The sequence below is a fragment of the Danio rerio genome, chromosome 8 (genome assembly GCF_049306965.1).
Source record: "Danio rerio strain Tuebingen ecotype United States chromosome 8, GRCz12tu, whole genome shotgun sequence".
Classification (NCBI taxonomy): domain Eukaryota; kingdom Metazoa; phylum Chordata; class Actinopteri; order Cypriniformes; family Danionidae; genus Danio; species Danio rerio.
In genome coordinates, this window is record NC_133183.1 from 64,024,678 (window position 1) to 64,042,415 (window position 17,738).

At 40.0% G+C, this 17,738-nt stretch overlaps 1 protein-coding gene across 5 annotated transcripts; it reads right to left on the reverse strand.

Moving 5' to 3' along the window:
* Positions 1-295: 295 nt before the first annotated feature.
* Positions 296-17,401, reverse strand: si:ch73-236j9.2. Of its 5 annotated transcripts, none has more exons than XR_012383556.1 (9): positions 17,019-17,401; positions 12,181-12,526; positions 10,983-11,118; positions 8,417-8,544; positions 7,773-7,893; positions 7,514-7,683; positions 6,986-7,395; positions 5,397-5,542; positions 296-1,827 (listed from the first exon to the last, which is right to left on the reverse strand). XR_012383556.1 is itself a non-coding variant. In XM_073909081.1 (9 exons), exons 2-9 carry the CDS (start codon positions 12,446-12,448, stop codon positions 1,587-1,589), a joined length of 1,167 nt encoding a protein of 388 aa, XP_073765182.1. In that variant the 5' UTR covers positions 12,449-12,497; positions 17,019-17,401; the 3' UTR covers positions 296-1,586. The 5 variants fall into 5 exon arrangements, 4 of the variants coding, with proteins under 4 accessions (XP_073765182.1, XP_073765181.1, XP_073765183.1 ...); XM_073909081.1 differs by having other exon boundaries at positions 6,986-7,058; positions 7,630-7,683; positions 12,181-12,497; XM_073909080.1 differs by having other exon boundaries at positions 6,986-7,058; positions 7,630-7,683.
* Positions 17,402-17,738: the final 337 nt, after the last annotated feature.

The following is a 17,738-nucleotide window of genomic DNA, read 5'->3' on the forward strand; positions in this document are numbered from 1 at the left end:
TCGCCTCACAGTAAGGTCGCTGGTGCGAGTCCCAGCTGGGCCAGTTGGCGTTTGTCTGGAGCTTGCTCTCCGAGTGCTCCGGTTTCCCCAGTCCAAACACATGCGCTATAGGGGAACTGATCAACTAAACTGGCCGAAGTGTATGAGAATGAGTGTGTTTGGGTGCTTCCCAGTACTGGTTTGCAGTCGGAATTGCCTTTGCTTTGTAAAACATATAGTTGTGGCGATGAATAAATGAATGAATAAGCTGAAGGAAAATGAATAAATGTTCAACATCATGACAAACGAACACACATTTTTATTTGAATGCTTTTAATCCACAGATCAAATTATACAGAATTCCCATTAGTGGTTACAGTAAACGACCAAAACAAACAGGTGAGTCTCACAAACACAGACGAGAAGAGAATCTGAACTGCAGCTTTCATCAAGTTTTGTACTGTTCCAGTCAACCTCAAACTAAACACTGAAAACAAACAGAAACCCCAATAATGAAAACACACAGGGAAAACACACAAAGACAGAATTACCTCTGATGTTCCAAATCTAAACCACAGGACAATATTCCAGACATTAAACCCCAAAATAAGGCAAATATTAGCTCAATTTTTTTAACATTACAGCAAATCATTATTAGGAAACATACAAAATGGACGCAGATTGTGGTTTGCTACAATCATTGCATTTGGAATGCACCGAAAAACATATAAAATAAGAATTAATTTCACACAAACGATAGAATGTGAGACATTTCCATTCTCCGTAATGATTCCTGTGCAAAATATCAGCTCGAGGAACGTCCAACACCCTCATTCACCTCAAAATCAAACAATTAATTTAGCTTAAAAAAAAATTTCAAACATCATTTTTTAAATCAATAAATCCATAAGTGTCATTTATCACGGTAGAAATTAATGTTTTATTTTTTGCACTGCGAAACTTTATTTTTTATTCACAGTGCGACGCAAACAAACAAACATCACTGTCCTAACGCAATAAAAGAAAACTAGTGCGCAATAGTGACCAAGAGCCTACAAAATAAAAGTTTGTTTACACATAATTGTGTTCAGTGCATTTATTATGTATATTTATATTTCACATCCATCTATAATAAATGTATAGAGGAGATATACAACATTATCTATAAATATGACTATATAAATATGCAAATATTTGTGAAAGTATATACATTTATGCACTTATATAAACACACACGCACATATAAACAAACTTATATCTCGTATGCGATTAATCGGCACTATTGAAAACATTCCTGTTGATTTAGTGGTCAAATATGAGGTGAATATTTGCTGGTAGGAGGCCGTCATTCACTCAAACTACACTTCAAGATTAAGCCCTCAGACGGTGAAACACCACATGATCTTTCAATGCTTGTCCAGGAGTTTCCTTCGAATCCAGCACAAGTCATTATTAGACTTTTAGCAATGATTAGGTCCCGAAACCACAGTTACTGTGACAGTTTTTGATAAGGCATGACCCCTCTGTGAAACCTGATATAAAAACTCACGAGCCTTTATAGTGTGCAGCTTTACGAGCAGAGCCAGTGTCTGTGTGGAGCCCGTGCGTTAGGTTAGTTTGGTGGACGTGACGTCACCGTTCTGGATCATGGGTTTCTGCTCGGCCTCTGTTGATTGGTCGAGAGCGTGCTGGATCAGAGCGTCTCTCTGGAACTGTTTGGCCTTGTTGTAAAGCAGAACTCCCACAAACACCATGAGCGTCCCGATGGCGGACACCACCGTGATGGGGTTACTGAACACAATGATGCTCAGCCAGATGGACAGCGCATGCTTCACTGTGCTCGCCACGCTAGCAGACAAACACACAACACAACACGTTATAATCTCAACAGTTTGATCACACACTAGCAGACACGCACACACACACACACACACACACACACACACAACACATTATAATCTTACCAGTTTATAATTGGATAAAACAGCTAGATTATGCTTTTCCTTTAGTGTTTTACTCACTAGTCAATGGGTTGATCATCGACTAGCTAGTCAACGAGTAAACTCTTCTACTCACTAGTCAACTCTTCTACTCACTAGTCAACTCTTCTACTCACTAGTCAACTCTTCTACTCACTAGTCAACTCATCTACTCACTAGTCAACTCATCTACTCACTAGTCAACTCATCTACTCACTAGTCAACTCATCTACTCACTAGTCAACTCATCTACTCACTAGTCAACTCATCTACTCACTAGTCAACTCATCTACTCACTAGTCAACTCATCTACTCACTAATCAACTCATCTACTAACTAGTCAACTCATCTACTCACTAGTCAACTCATCTACTCACTAGTCAACTCATCTACTCACTAGTCAACTCATCTACTCACTAGTCAACTCATCTACTCACTAGTCAACTCTTCTACTCACTAGTCAACTCTTCTACTCACTACTCACTAGTCAACTCTTCTACTCACTAGTCAACTCATCTACTAACTAGTCAACTCATCTACTCACTAGTCAACTCTTCTACTCACTACTCACTAGTCAACTCATCTACTAACTAGTCAACTCATCTACTCACTAGTCAACTCATCTACTCACTAGTCAACTCATCTACTCACTAGTCAACTCATCTACTCACTAGTCAACTCATTTACTAACTAGTCAACTCATCTACTCACTAGTCAACTCATCTACTAACTAATCAACTCATCTACTCACTAGTCAACTCATCTACTCACTAGTCAACACATCTACTCACTAGTCAACTCATTTACTCACTAGTCAACTCATCTACTCAATAGTCAACTCATCTACTCAATAGTCAACTCATCTACTCACTAGTCAACACATCTACTCACTAGTCAACTCATCTACTCAATAGTCAACTCATCTACTCAATAGTCAACTCATCTACTCACTAGTCAACTCATCTACTCACTAGTCAACTCATCTACTTACTAGTCAACTCATCTACTAACTAATCAACTCATCTACTCACTAGTCAACTCATCTACTCACTAGTCAACTCATCTACTCACTAGTCAACTCATTTACTCACTAGTCAACTCATTTACTCACTAGTCAACTCATCTACTCACTAGTCAACTCATCTACTAACTAATCAACTCATCTACTCACTAGTCAACTCATCTACTCATTAATCAACTCATCTACTCACAAGTCAACTCATCTACTCACTAGTCAACTCATCTACTAACTAATCAACTCATCTACTCACTAGTCAACTCATCTACTAACTAATCAACTCATCTACTCACTAGTCAACTCATCTACTCACAAGTCAACTCATCTACTAACTAATCAACTCATCTACTCACTAGTCAACTCATCTACTAACTAATCAACTCATCTACTCACTAGTCAACTCATCTACTCACAAGTCAACTCATCTACTAACTAATCAACTCATCTACTCACAAGTCAACTCATCTACTAACTAATCAACTCATCTACTCACTAGTCAACTCATCTACTAACTAATCAACTCATCTACTCACTAGTCAACTCATCTACTCATTAATCAACTCATCTACTCACAAGTCAACTCATCTACTAACTAATCAACTCATCTACTCACTAGTCAACTCATCTACTAACTAGTCAACTCATCTACTCACTAGTCAACTAATCTACTTACTAGTCATTGGGTCAACTCATCTACTTAGTAGTCAACGGGTCAACTCACTGACTAACTAGTCAACTCATCTACTCACTAGTCAATAGGTCAACTCACTAATCAACTCATCTACTCAGTAGTCAACTAATCTACTTGTCATTGGGTCAACTCATCTACTTACTAGTCAATGCGTCAACTCACCCACTAATTAGTCAACTCATCTACTCACTAGCCAATCGGTCAACTCACTAATCAACTCATCTACTCAGTAGTCAACTCATCTACTCACTAGTTAACTCACTTACTCACTAGTCAATGAGTCAACTCAATCAACTCATCTACTCACCAGTCAACATGTCAACTCATGTACTCATTAAGTATTGGGTCAACTCGTCTCCTCACTAGTTAACTCACCTACTTACTAGTCAATAGCCCCTTTCACACAGTGATACCGGAAAATATCCGGAAAATTTACGGAACGACTTTACCGGTATGTTCAAAAAAGCGCTGTTCACACAGGCGAGGACGTTACGGAAATTTTCCGGAAAAGAGCATTCACACATCCATTCCAAAATACCGGTAAATTCTGACATCATTCACCACAAATGAGCTTTAAACGGCTGCGCTTGTATTTGTAAACATTTGACTAAATTACAAACTCTTTTGATGATCAATATTGTAAACAACTTTCACTGGATCATATTCGCATGTCGAGATGTTCGTAATATGTGCATGTGCTGCCGCTCACAGGCTGTTTCATGGGCACACGCAAAGCTTGAAGGTAAACAAACAACGGCTTATCATAAGCATCTTATCGATGATTATTTGCACAGTTGGCATTAAGGAGAACATATAAACCTTATCTGACTAACTTCTAGCAGCTAAATGCGTCTGGAAAAATATTCAAAGGCTTTTATTCTCACAAACCGCGCGGACGTAAATGCGTCTGACTGTTGTGATTGGCTAAAGCAGAAGTCTTACGTCAGCACGTTCTAGACGTGCACGCGCTTATTCCGGAAATATTCCTTCTGCGTTCACACAGCGCAGCATTCCGGCAAATTGCCGGTAATGTTACAACTTCTCTTTCCGGAAAATAGCCAGAACGAATTTACCGGTATTTTCAAAAAGGACCTGTTCACACATACAACCTTTCCGGAAAATTGCCGGTAATTTTCCGGAAAGGTCTGTATGTGTGAAAGGGGCTAATGGGTCAACTAGTCAACTCATCTACTCACTAATCAACACATCTACTCGCTAGTCAACTTATATACTCACACGTCAATGAGTCAACAAGGCAACTCATCTCACTAGTCAATAATACAAGTCAACTCATCTACTCAATAGTCAACAGGTCAACTCATCTACTCACTATACAAAGGGTCAACAAGTCAACTCCCTAATAAATTCATCTACTCATTAGTCAATGGTTCAAGGAGTCAACTTATCTACTCGCTAATCAACAAGTCAACTCACCTACTTACTAGTAAACAGGTCAACTCATCTACTCACTAGTCAACTCACTAATCAACTCATTAGTCAATGGGTCAACTCAGCGACTTGCTAGTCAGTGAGTAAGCTCATCTACTCAGTAGTCAACTGTTCTACTAAGTAAAGGGTGAGTACATGACAGAATTTTCAGTTTTGAGTGATTTATCCCTTTGAAGATCAAGCCAGTGTGGATGTTTGCAGCTCATTTTGCCATATTGTGTGGTGTGTTTTGCATTATGTGTGTGAAATGTGACCTGTTGTGTGTGTGTGCGTTACTGACCTGAATGTGACGGGTGAGATGCGGCCCATGAGGGCGTATGCGGTGACGCTCTGTAAGTGGAACAGAGCCCCGTCCAGCAGCAGCAGCACCACGATGTCCTGAGACAGTTTGAAGGAGCGTTCACTCTTCCCGATGCCCGGAAAGTCCTACGACACACACACACACACATTAGCAGCGGATACAGGCGATACACACACACACACACACACACACACACACACACACACACACACACACACACGCTATGTTCACATTCACCTATTTTTATGTGCAACTTGGAATATAGCATAAAATTGCTTAATGGAAAGACACATATATTGAGTATGTAAAAGCATGTAAAACAAGGTAAAAACATGTAAAAGAGTGTAAATGCATGTAAAACAGTGTAAAAGAGGGTAATAGGGTGTAAAAGCCTGTAAGTGTAACAGGCTATGAACAGGCTGTGAAATAGTGTAAAGGCATGTAATAGTGTAAATGCACGTGAAAGAAAATAAAAGGTGTAAAAGCATGTAAAACAGTGTAAAATGTATGTAAAAAGTCAAAGCATGTAAAAACCATGTAAAACAGTGTGAAAAGCATGTAAAACAGTGTTAAAACCATGTGAAACAGTGTGAAAAGCATGTAAAACGCATGTAAAACAGTGCAAAAAGTATGTAAAAAGCATGTAAAGCAGTGTAAAAAGCATGTAAAGCAGTGTAAAAAGTATGTAAAAAGCATGTAAAGCAGTGTAAAAAGCATGTAAAGCAGTGTAAAAAGTATGTAAAAAGCATGTAAAAGTGTAAAAGCATGTACAAACTATGTAAAACAGTGTAAAAAGTATGTAAAAAGTCTTAAAGCATGTAAAAACCATGTAAAACAGTGTAAAAAGCATGTAAAACAGTGAGAAAAGCATGTAAAACAGTGAGAAAAGCATGAAAAACAGTGTAAAAAGTATGTAAAAAGCATGTAAAAGCATGTACAAAGTATGTAAAACAGTGTAAAAAGTATGTAAAAAGTCATAAAGAATGTTAAAAACCATGTAAAACAGTGAGAAAAGCATGTAAAACATTGTTAAAACCATGTAAAACAGTAAAAGCATGTAAAACAGTGTTAAAATATGTAAAAAGCATGTAAAGCAGTGTAAAAAGTATGTAAAAAGCGTGTAAAAGTGTAAAAGCTTGTACAAAGTATGTAAAACAGTGTAAAATGCATGTAAAAAGTGAAAAGGCATGTAAAGCATGTAAAAGAGTGCAAAGACATGTAAAAAGTATGTAAATTAGCATAAAAAGCATGTATAACAGTGTAAAAGGCATGTAAAAATTATTCAAAAGAGTGTTAAAGCATATAAAAGAGAGCAAAAGCATGTAAAAATTATGCAAAATAGCGTAAAAAGAATTTATAACAGTGTAAAAAGCATGTAAAAGCATGTCAACAGTGTAAAGGCATGTAAAAAGCATGCAGAAGAGTGTTAAAGCATTTAAAACAGAGCAAAAGCATGTAAAAAGCATGTAAAATAGTGTAAAAAACAAGTACAATTGTAAAAAGCATGTAAACTTTGTAAAAAGCATGTAAAAGAGTGTAAAAAGCATGAAAAAGCGTGCAGGACTGACCATCAGGAAGATCCAGGCCGGTATGAGCATGATGACCGCAAACGCGCTGGTGTAAAACTGAAGCTCTGGAGGACTGCACAGAGGAGAGGAAGAATCACAGCTCTTCTACTCACACACTCAGAGAAGAACAACATCAGTTCTCAGCTAACACACACTGGTTCCTGTTCACAGTTTGGGCCTAAATGCTCTTTTATTGCTCGGCACGTCGCTGTACGTGGGATGTAATGGTGTTAGAATGTGATTAAATTCAATATTTACATATGATCAACTGTTTGAATTCATTTTCAATCATTAGTTCATTTTATTTTTGGCTCCATTATAATATATGAAATATTAATAATGTGTTAGCACACGCTGGAGTTAACAGAGTACGGTAAGAGCTCCAGAAGTGTTTCTGATCTTTACTAACACTGCACACGCACACACGCACACACACACACACACACACACACACACACACACACACACACACACACACACACACACACACACGCACGCGCACACACACACACACACACACACACACACACACACACACACACACACACACACACACACACACACACACACACACACACACACACACACACACACACACACACACACACACACACACTGCAGGTCAATGACTCCACACCACTGACCTGAACTTATACTTGTCTCCACTCAGCAGCTTCTTGGAGAACACATTCTGCAGACTGAACACAGAGAGAGAGAGCATTACACCTGTGTGTGTGTGTGTGTGTGTGTGTGTGTGTGTGTATAAGAGTGTGTGTGCGCACAGCACCAGTCCATGATGTTGGTGGAGAGCGCAGCAGAGAAGCCCAGCATGTTGAAGCTGATCTCAGTGGCTGTGCAGAGCGCCAGACCCGCCATCACCGGCACCAGAGACAGATTCACCCAGAACCCTGCAGAACACACACGCACGCACGCAGGCAGGCAGGCACGCACGCAGGCACTCACGCACACGCACACACACACAAACACACACAAACACAAACACACACACACAAAAACAAACAAACACACACAAAAACAAACACACACACACACACACACACACAAACACACACACAAACACAAACACAAACAAACACACACACACACACACACAAACACACACAGACAAACACACAAACACACACAGTTCAGTTCTCTAGTTATTTTTACAGTGTAAATTGTGACAAAGCACACACACACACTCATGTATGTGTATCTGCGTGTGTATCTGTTAGTGTGTATCAGTGTGCTTGTATGCATATCTGCATGTGTGTGTGTGTCTGTGCGTGTCTTCATCTGTGGATCAGTATGTGTGTGTCTGTTTATCTGTGTGCGTATCTGCACTTGTGTGTGTACAATATGTATCCATTTGCATGTGTGTGTGTGTGTATCTGCATGAGTGTGTATCTGTATCAGTGTGTGTGTGTGTACCAGTGTATTCTCCCAGTATGAGGCGGGACATGATGACAGTGAATATCGGCGCTGAGCTCTTCACCGTCTCAGCGAAGGAGACGGCCACATTCTTCAGGCTGACCAAACCCAGCACCACTGTGGTGAACCTGCAGAGCAGACAAACCAGTTCAGAGTCCCCGAGAGCGTCCGCCGTCACACCTCTACAGTTACAGCACAACCCAGCCCACTATTGTCAAGCTGAAAACAACACACACACTCATACCCCACCACATAAACAACACCTCAGCCACTGCACTGCACACATATATGCTGGATACACGTACTGAAGCGCATCCATAAAGATCATTACAGTGAGAAATGCTGCTGCTACATGGAAATAAACTATACACAAACACACTGATTATTATCATAATTCATTCAATTTACTTCAGCTTAGTCCTTTAACAATCAGGGGTCACCACAGTGGAATGAACCGCCAACTATTTCAGCATGTTTTACACAGCGGATGCCCTTCCAGCTGCAACCCAGTACTGGGAAACACCCATACACACTCATTCTCACACACACACACACACACACACACACACACACACACACACTCATACACTACGGCCAGTGTAGTTGATCAGTTCCCCTATAGCGCATGTGTTTGGACTGAAACCGGAGCACCCGGAGGAAACCCACGCCAACATGGGGAGAACATGCAAACTCCACACAGAAACACCAACTGACCCAGCCGAGACTCAAACCAGCGATCTTCTTGCTGTGAGGCCACAGTGCTAACCACTGCGCCACCTCTATTATTATTGTTTTATAATTTGAATAATTAATTATTTATTGAAATTTTAATGTTTTTACATGGTTTTATCATCTACATGAAGCAGAGTTTGCTGAAGACTTTTATTCAAGTGTGATGATATATTTACAACTGAAATTGAATATTAAGTGGGGGCGGGGTTTTGTTTTTAGCCCCACCTCTCATCTTTCACTCACAGCAACTAACTAAGGATGGGGTGTGGCTAAGCATATTTCCCTCAATCAGAATCTTCAGAAAAGAACTGCCATTGGTCAGATTTACTTTGATTAACCGCATCATCAAAACAATCAAGTGGATTCACTTACACACGTTATTCATTGTTCAAGATGTGCATTTTCAAAACAAGCATTGATCATTTCAGGCTTGACTTTATCTGCTCAGAATACACAATATATTCAGTTACTTATAATAGACTTGCCTTTATTACTGTACATCTATTCAATAGTTAACAATATATATTGTCCATAATAATCTGAATATTTAGATTTTCAAACAATAAAAACATTCATATCATTTATCAAGACACAAATCCCCCAAAAAAGCGCTCAGCCTAAATGAGTTGAAAATTCATCTTTTAAATGACAAACTACAGTATTTCAGCAATATTAAAAAAGTGCAGTGCGGATGTTTGCCAGGTTGAGAACCAACAGAAGCGAGTCTGACTATCGAGCCTTGTGGAAATATACATTTCTATCATCTAATTCCAAATGAACAATAATCTACGTATAACTGAAAAGTTATATTCTTTGGTTTTTAATTATATCATTTCATTGACATGCCAGCTAACCTTTGCCTTGCTGACTACAGGCTGAGCCAAAGTGATGCAAATTGTCAGTTTCACAGCATGGGGTGTCTATTGTTTTCTCTTTTCGATCAACTGGTCAGGCGGTTTCCGTCTCCAGAACATGATGAGATCAGGCCTGAAAAAGCAGTTTACCCTGCCGACCACAACTTTTAATTTGCATGCTTTGTTTTAGCCATATCCCCTCCTCCTAAGAACACAATATAGACATGAAATCTTTGTCTTAATTCAGACTTGTGAAAGAACTTGCAGACTGTGGACCTCTAGTAGGCTCTTGCAGACACATGGACATCTTAAAGACACTGTATGACTGCAGATTAACCAACACGTCTCAATAAAGGACTTCTGCTTGTTTCGAGTCTCCTGGACTGGGTTCTCTCTTCTTTTCACTCATTTATTTTTTTACAACAGCCTAAAGGCTGATTTAAACAGTGCTCTAAATAAAAGCAGTGGCACGCATCAGAAGGATTATTCTCCATATTAAAAGGAGATTTTGCTCTAAACAACACTTATAATTTGCTCATTAATAATCTCATGTGGAACTCTGAATCTGCATCTCATTTCAGAGTCTGCTACTGTCCACCAGAGGGCGCATTTCAGTCACAGACGCATGCTTAGAGTCTTCCTGACTGATGAATGAATGAAATACGCTGTTTTCCACCATCTGGCAACCCGGGTGCTGGAATATAATTGGCTAAACTGGCAGTGGGCGGAGTTACAGAGACCAAAACAAAGACAGCCACTCCAGCACGTAACACACATGTCCACAGCAGAATATCTGACTCCAGCATTGTGTTTCAGATAAACAAGAGAGTTCCCTGAGCATGTTTCTGAATATCTGCACACAGATGATGCTGCTTTATGATGCAGAAGAGTCAGAGACTGACATACAGCAGCTTTAATACGTTATGTTTGTTATGTGGCTCGGTCATTCCGCACAGCACGTGAATAAAGAGTGAGCGCACCTCATGAGTCCCACAAACAGCATGATCATGATGAAGTTGGAGGGATATTCAGAGCGGGATTTATGCTGGTACAGCGGACACGGCACAAACATCTGCACACAGCCGATCACCGTCGTGGACAGCATCTGGACGGCACCTGAGATACACCATAAAGACATTTAAGAGTAAAATACGCTTGGAAAAGATTCATTTCAAGTTTCATTTAAATCACAGCGGCCTCATTGGTCCACTAGTCAAGATTGACAATCACTCCAGTGGGACTCGTGGCTGTTTAGCAGGTGGGGATGCATTTTTTTCCAGGAGATTCACATAATATAGACACCCGTCCAAGTTCTGGGGTTTACACATTCACTGGCCACTTTATTAGGTACACCTGTCCAACTGCTCAATGCAATTGTCTAATCAGCCAATCACATGGCAGCAGCTCACTGCATTTAGGCATGTAGACATGGTCATTCCTCAACAACATGAAAGCATGGATCATCCTGCCTTGTGTCAGCGGTTCAGGCTGGTGGTGGTGGTGTAATGGTGTGGGGGAGGTTTTCTTTGGCTCCATTAGTACCAATTGAGCATCAACGCCACAGCCTACCTGAGTATTGCTGCTGACCATGTCCATCCCTTTATGAGCACAGTGTCTCCATCTTCTGATGGCTACTTCCAGCAGGATAACGCAGCATGTCATAAAGCTCAATCATCTCAGACTGGTGAACATGACGATGAGTTCACTGTACTCAAATGGCCTCCACAGTCACCAGAGCTCAATCCAATAGAGCAGCTTTGGGATGTGGTGGAACGGGAGATTGGCATCATGGATGTGCAGCCGACAAATCTGCAGCAACTGTGTGATGCTGTCATGACAATATGGAGCAAAATCCCTGAGGAATATTTCCAGTAGCTTGTTGTATCTACGCCATGAAGGATTAAGGCAGTTCTAAAGGCAAAAGGGTCTAACCCGGTACTAGTAAGGTGTACCTAATAAAGTGGCCATTGAGTGTGCACATATATATATATATATATATATATATATATATATATATATATATATATATATATGTGTTTATATTAATATGAATTTCCTGTAATCATGGACAGATGAAGTACCAGAGTGTGTGTGTGTGTGTGTGTGTGTGTGTGTGTGTGTGTGTGTGTGTGTGTGTGTGTGTGTGTGTGTGTGTGTGTATGTGTGTGTACTACTCACCCAGCATGCTGGGTTCTCCCTCCAGCAGTGAGAGGATGTATTTGTTGAGGAAGAGTGTGCAGAAGCTGAAGAAGTACCAGAGTGTGAGGTGTGTGAGTGCTCTGGAGCTCCAGATGCCGGCGTCGGCTTCGATCACGGTGGTTTCAGTGATGGTGATCTTCAGCACGGGCTCTCCGGGTGTGCTCTCGCTGCGGGACAGACACACACGCTCCGGACGCGCCCAAAACGATAATCTGGAGGACCGGTCTCCGCCGCCGCCGCCGCTCATGGTGATGCAGGACGGAGGAAAACTCCAAATAACTAGCAGACTTTACATACTAACACACACACAGAGAGAGGTGGACGTCTGCAAACACAGGATAACACACTCATTAATTTTAATGTTTAATTGGAATTCTTTCATGATTTACTCTCTTTTTACTTATTTCAAAACTTGAGCACTAAAGAAGATATCTTGAAGAATGTTGGAAACTGGTAACCATCCACTTCCATACTATTCGTTTTCCTACTATGAAAGTCAATAGATACAGGGTTCCAGCATTCTTCAAAATGTCTTCTTCAGTGTTCAACAAAACTAAGAAACTTATGTTTATATCCATGTCAGCAGTATGCCAGCTCCTGTACACATATGAATGATATTAAGCTCATTAATTACAGCTGAAACCAGATAATTACATACACTAAATAAAGGAACATAACCATTTTTTAAAAAGTGTCTCATGATGATAAATCATACTAGACGTTTACTATTTTCGGTCTGTTAGCATTACCTAAATGATTTACATTTACTAAATGCCAGAATAATGAGAGAATTATTAATTTCTAGACAGTCAAAAGTTTGCACACATTTCCTTGGTATGTTTTAGCTTTGCTTTTAAACTGTGTAACTTTGGTCAAATGTTTTGGGTCTCCTTCCACAAGCTTCTCACAATAGTTTGCAGGAGTTTTGGCTCATTCCTCCTGCAGAATTGCTGTAACTGAGTCAGATTTGTAGGCTGTCTTGCTCGCACAAGCTTTTTCAACTCTGCCCACACATTCTCTATAGGATTGAGATCAGGGCTTTGTGATGGCCACTCCAAAACATTCACTCTGTTGTCCTTAAAGCACATGTGAACTAATCTGGCAGTATACTTAGGCTCATGGTCTGTCTGAAAGAGCCATTTGTGGCCAAGTTGTGATGTCCTGGCTGATGTGTTGAGATGTTGCTTCAGTATTTCTCCATCATGTTCTGTCTTCATGATGCCATCTATGCTGTGAAGTGGACCAGTCTCTCCTGCAGCAGAACAGCCCCACAACATGACGCTGCCGCCCCCATACTGCACAGTTGGGATGGTGTTCTAGGCTTGTGCGCTTCCCTCTTTGTCCTCCAAATGTAACGCTGCTCATTATGGCCAAACAGTTCAATCTTAGCTCCATCAGAGCACAGCACATGTCTCCACACATGAGTCTATTTCCCAGTGTCATTCAGCTAATGGTAATCTGGCTTTGCTGTTGATTCTGGCTTGTTGATTTTCTCATGTTGTCACACAAGGAAGCAGTGTGTTTGAGCTTTTCCTTCAATACTATTCTACAGTTGTGCCTCACATTAACTCAAATGTTGTCAATTAGCCAATCAGAAACCTCCAAAACCTCGACATCATCATCTGAGCTTTTCCAGGGGCAGAATAATCTTAGAAGAGTTATAACCATTTCTCAAACAATATCCCTCTCATTATTCTGCTATTAAGCAGAGCAGAAACACATTTGATCATCTAAGTGTGGTATTTAAAATGCTTTTACAAAGACAGCATGCGGGAGAATGTTGTCCAGGAATTAAAAACGTGTGTGTGTGTGTGTGTGTGTGTGTGTGTGTGTGTGTGTGTGTGTGTGTGTGTGTTTGTAATAACATCCTGGAGTGACTGATTCTACAGCAGGTAAAAAGAATCAGGTCTCACCGGTTGGAGAGTTTATAGAAGTTTATTTTACCAACATTAGTGGTATTACTGCGGTCTGTTTCCTGTTGTAGACTGCAGCAATCTAACTCTGGCATTGCTTTTCATATCTGACCACTGTTTTATACAACTACAACTCACTACTAACTTTTAGAATTGTCAATTTGGGTGACACGGTGGCTCAGTGGTTAGCACTGTGGCCTCACAGCAAAAAAAGTCTCTGGTTTGAGTCTCGGCTGGGTCTGTTGGTGTTTCTGTGTGGAGTTTGCATGTTCTCCCTGAGTTGGCGTGGGTTTCCTCTGGGTGCTCTGGTTTCAGTCCAAACACATGCGCTATAGGGGAACTGATCAACTACACTGGCCGTAGTGTATGAGTGTGAATGAGTGTGTATGGGTGTTTCCCACTACTGGGTTGTGGCTGGAAGGGCATCCACTGCGTAAAACATATGCTGGAATAGTTAATCAATTCCACTGATAAATAAAGGACTAAGCTGAAGGAAAATGAATGAAAGATGTTGTCATTTTATTTATCTTCTTCCACCGCAGCCACAGGTGTCAAACGGAGTTCCTGGAGGGCCGCAGCTCAGCAGTTTAGCTCTAACCCTAATTAAACACACCTGATCAAAGGCTTGTCTGAACCTACAGCTGAGTGTGTCGAAGCAGGGTTGGAACTAAACTGTGCAGAGCTGCGGCCCTCCAGGATCTGAGTTTGACACCTGTGACCTATGATTAATATTTTGAAGTCTTTTCTTTTAAATGAGCACCTCTAATATGTTCGGTAAAATCACAACGCATACATTTCATTATTGTTTAATCGTATTACTTTTTGTATCAAATAAAATCTTATTATTACTCTTAATAATAACAAGATACAATTTATTTAGGAAACAAATAATAATAATAATAATAAACAAATAATAAATAATAATATAATAATAATAATAATAATAATAATAATAAATAATAATTAATAATAATAAAATAAAATAAATAATAATAATAATAATAATAATAATAATAATAATAATAATAATAATAATAATAATAATAATAATTGAGCACACCAGTTTTTTTTTTAACTGTTCCAGAATTATTTCACGTTTTAAGAAAAGCATGAATGATGAGGCAGGATTTATTTATTTATTAACTTTAATAAATTCAGAGTTTTCAAATCTCCTAATTGAATAAAATAATAAATAGATCAATAATTAAATTAAGTAATCAATAATATTGTTTGTTTTTATTATTAATATTTGTGCACGCCACTGTTCCACAATTAGTCCACGTTTTAAGAAACCATGAATGCTGAGGCTGGATGGATTAATTATTTAAATTAATTCAGAGTTTTCAAACCTCCCAAGGTCATAATAATAATACATAAATAAATAAATCTAATATGTTTTTATTATTAATATTATTTGTTTTTATTGTTAATATTTGTGCACGCCTCTGTTCCAGAATTAGTCCACGTTTTATTTTACACACATGCATGCATGAAAGCAAAAAGCCTGACTAGTGTGCACACTAAACTCACGCAGAGGTGTGTCTGCAGTGACGTTTGCTGCATATTTATAGTATGCATGAATTCTGGGTCACACTAAACTCACTAAAAGATCATGAAGGCGTGACCTTTCATCCGAAATCCTAAATCCTCCAAAAAGACATGAAAGAAAACATGTAAATATTCTGAGATGAAGGACGCTATCAGATTATATCTGTCTACATGCACGTCTGCAACATCTTATTTATTTATTACGGATCATTTTCCCAATACTGCTGAACAAGAACTAGAAGAACACATTCAGCTTTACTGCAGCTTTTTATATACTTTAATTTGAATAATGTGTTAGTACATCATATTAATGAACGAACCATTAACATCTGCAGTTATTAATTACTGTTAATTATAGAAGATTTAAAAACTACTGCAACAAATGACTTCATTTAATAATCATAAGCGTATGAAGAGTGCGTGTTTCAGTAAAGTGAGTTACCATAAGAACACCACTATGACCAATAATAGATCTGTATAATATTCAGAATAAGGGAATAAAGATGTCTAATGCTCATGAAAGTGACGTGTTTAATGTCTTCGTCTTTTTTCATTCATTCATTTTTCTTTGGAGTCCTTTTATTCATCAGAGGTCGCCACAGTGGAATGAACCGCCAACTATTCCAGCATATGTTTTACACAGCGGATGCCCTTCCAGCTGCAACCCAGTACTGGGAAACACCCATACACACTCATTCACTCACTCACACACACACACACACAACGGCAAGTTCAGTTGATCAGTTCTCCTATAGCGCACGTGTTTGGACTGTGGGGGAAACCCACGCCAACATGGAGAGAACACGCCAACTCACCCAGCCGAGACTTAAACCAGCAACCTTCTTGCTGTGAGGCGACAGTGCTAACCATTGAGCCACACACACACACATACACAGAGACAGACTGACTGACACACACACACACACACACAGATTCACGCACACAAAGACACACACTCTCTCTCTCACACACACACTCTCTCACTCTCTCTGTCTCACTCACTCTCTCTCTCTCACACACACACACACACACACACACACACACACACACACACACACACACACACACACACACACACACAGGCAGACTGACACACAAACACACAAAGACACTGCCTGACACACAAACTCACACCCACACAATGACTGACAGACACTCTAATACACACACTGACTGACGCACAAAACACTTAAATAAGCACACCACATGCATGCACACAAGTTCAAACACACACACACACACACACACACACACACACACACACACACACACACACACACACACACACACACACACACAAAGATAGACAGACAGACAGACAGCTGTTGGTTTAATGTGAATAAAATCATACTCTACCCAGTGTTGTCATCACACACACGGAAGACTCCTCATCTCCGCTCCGGCGACACACTCTCAGGCATAAGTGTGTGTGTGTGTGTGTGTGTGTGTTTGTGTCTCAGAGAGAGTCTATTGACACGTCTTCATCTGCAGAACAGCAGCAGCAGTGTGTGTGTGTGTTTTGTCGTTTCTCTTTCTCTCTCATCAGGAGCTGATCTGCGGTCAGTGTGTTCCCCACAAACGCTTGTTTCCGGTCGCAGGAATCACTGCACACGCGCGCGCGCACACACACCGGACAACTCGAGGAAGTTTAAAACAACACAAAAGACGCGAAACGCAAACCAGAAGAAGAAGAAGAGCAACTATCACCATCCGCGGCGTGTTCCTGAGTGGGCGGAGTCTAGGAGAACCGGAAGTTCATCTCTTTGTTTGGAGGTCTGTCACGTGACATAACGAACACACGTAACAAAACAACAGCCGACTTCTGTTCACCTGTCAGGTTCAAGTGCTCCAAAAAACCTATTTAGACAGAAACATACAACAGCAAGCCCCTCACTAGAGTTACAGCTAATATTAAAATGCCAGACATCAAAATCTAAATGTATTTTTCCCGTGTCTCCACACGATCCAGAGTAACAAAAACACTATAGCAATTATTACTGAATACTGGAGTGTTTGAACCACCCGATAGTAAAGTGTATTATATTGTATTCATTGGAGATTTTACAATGCTTTGTT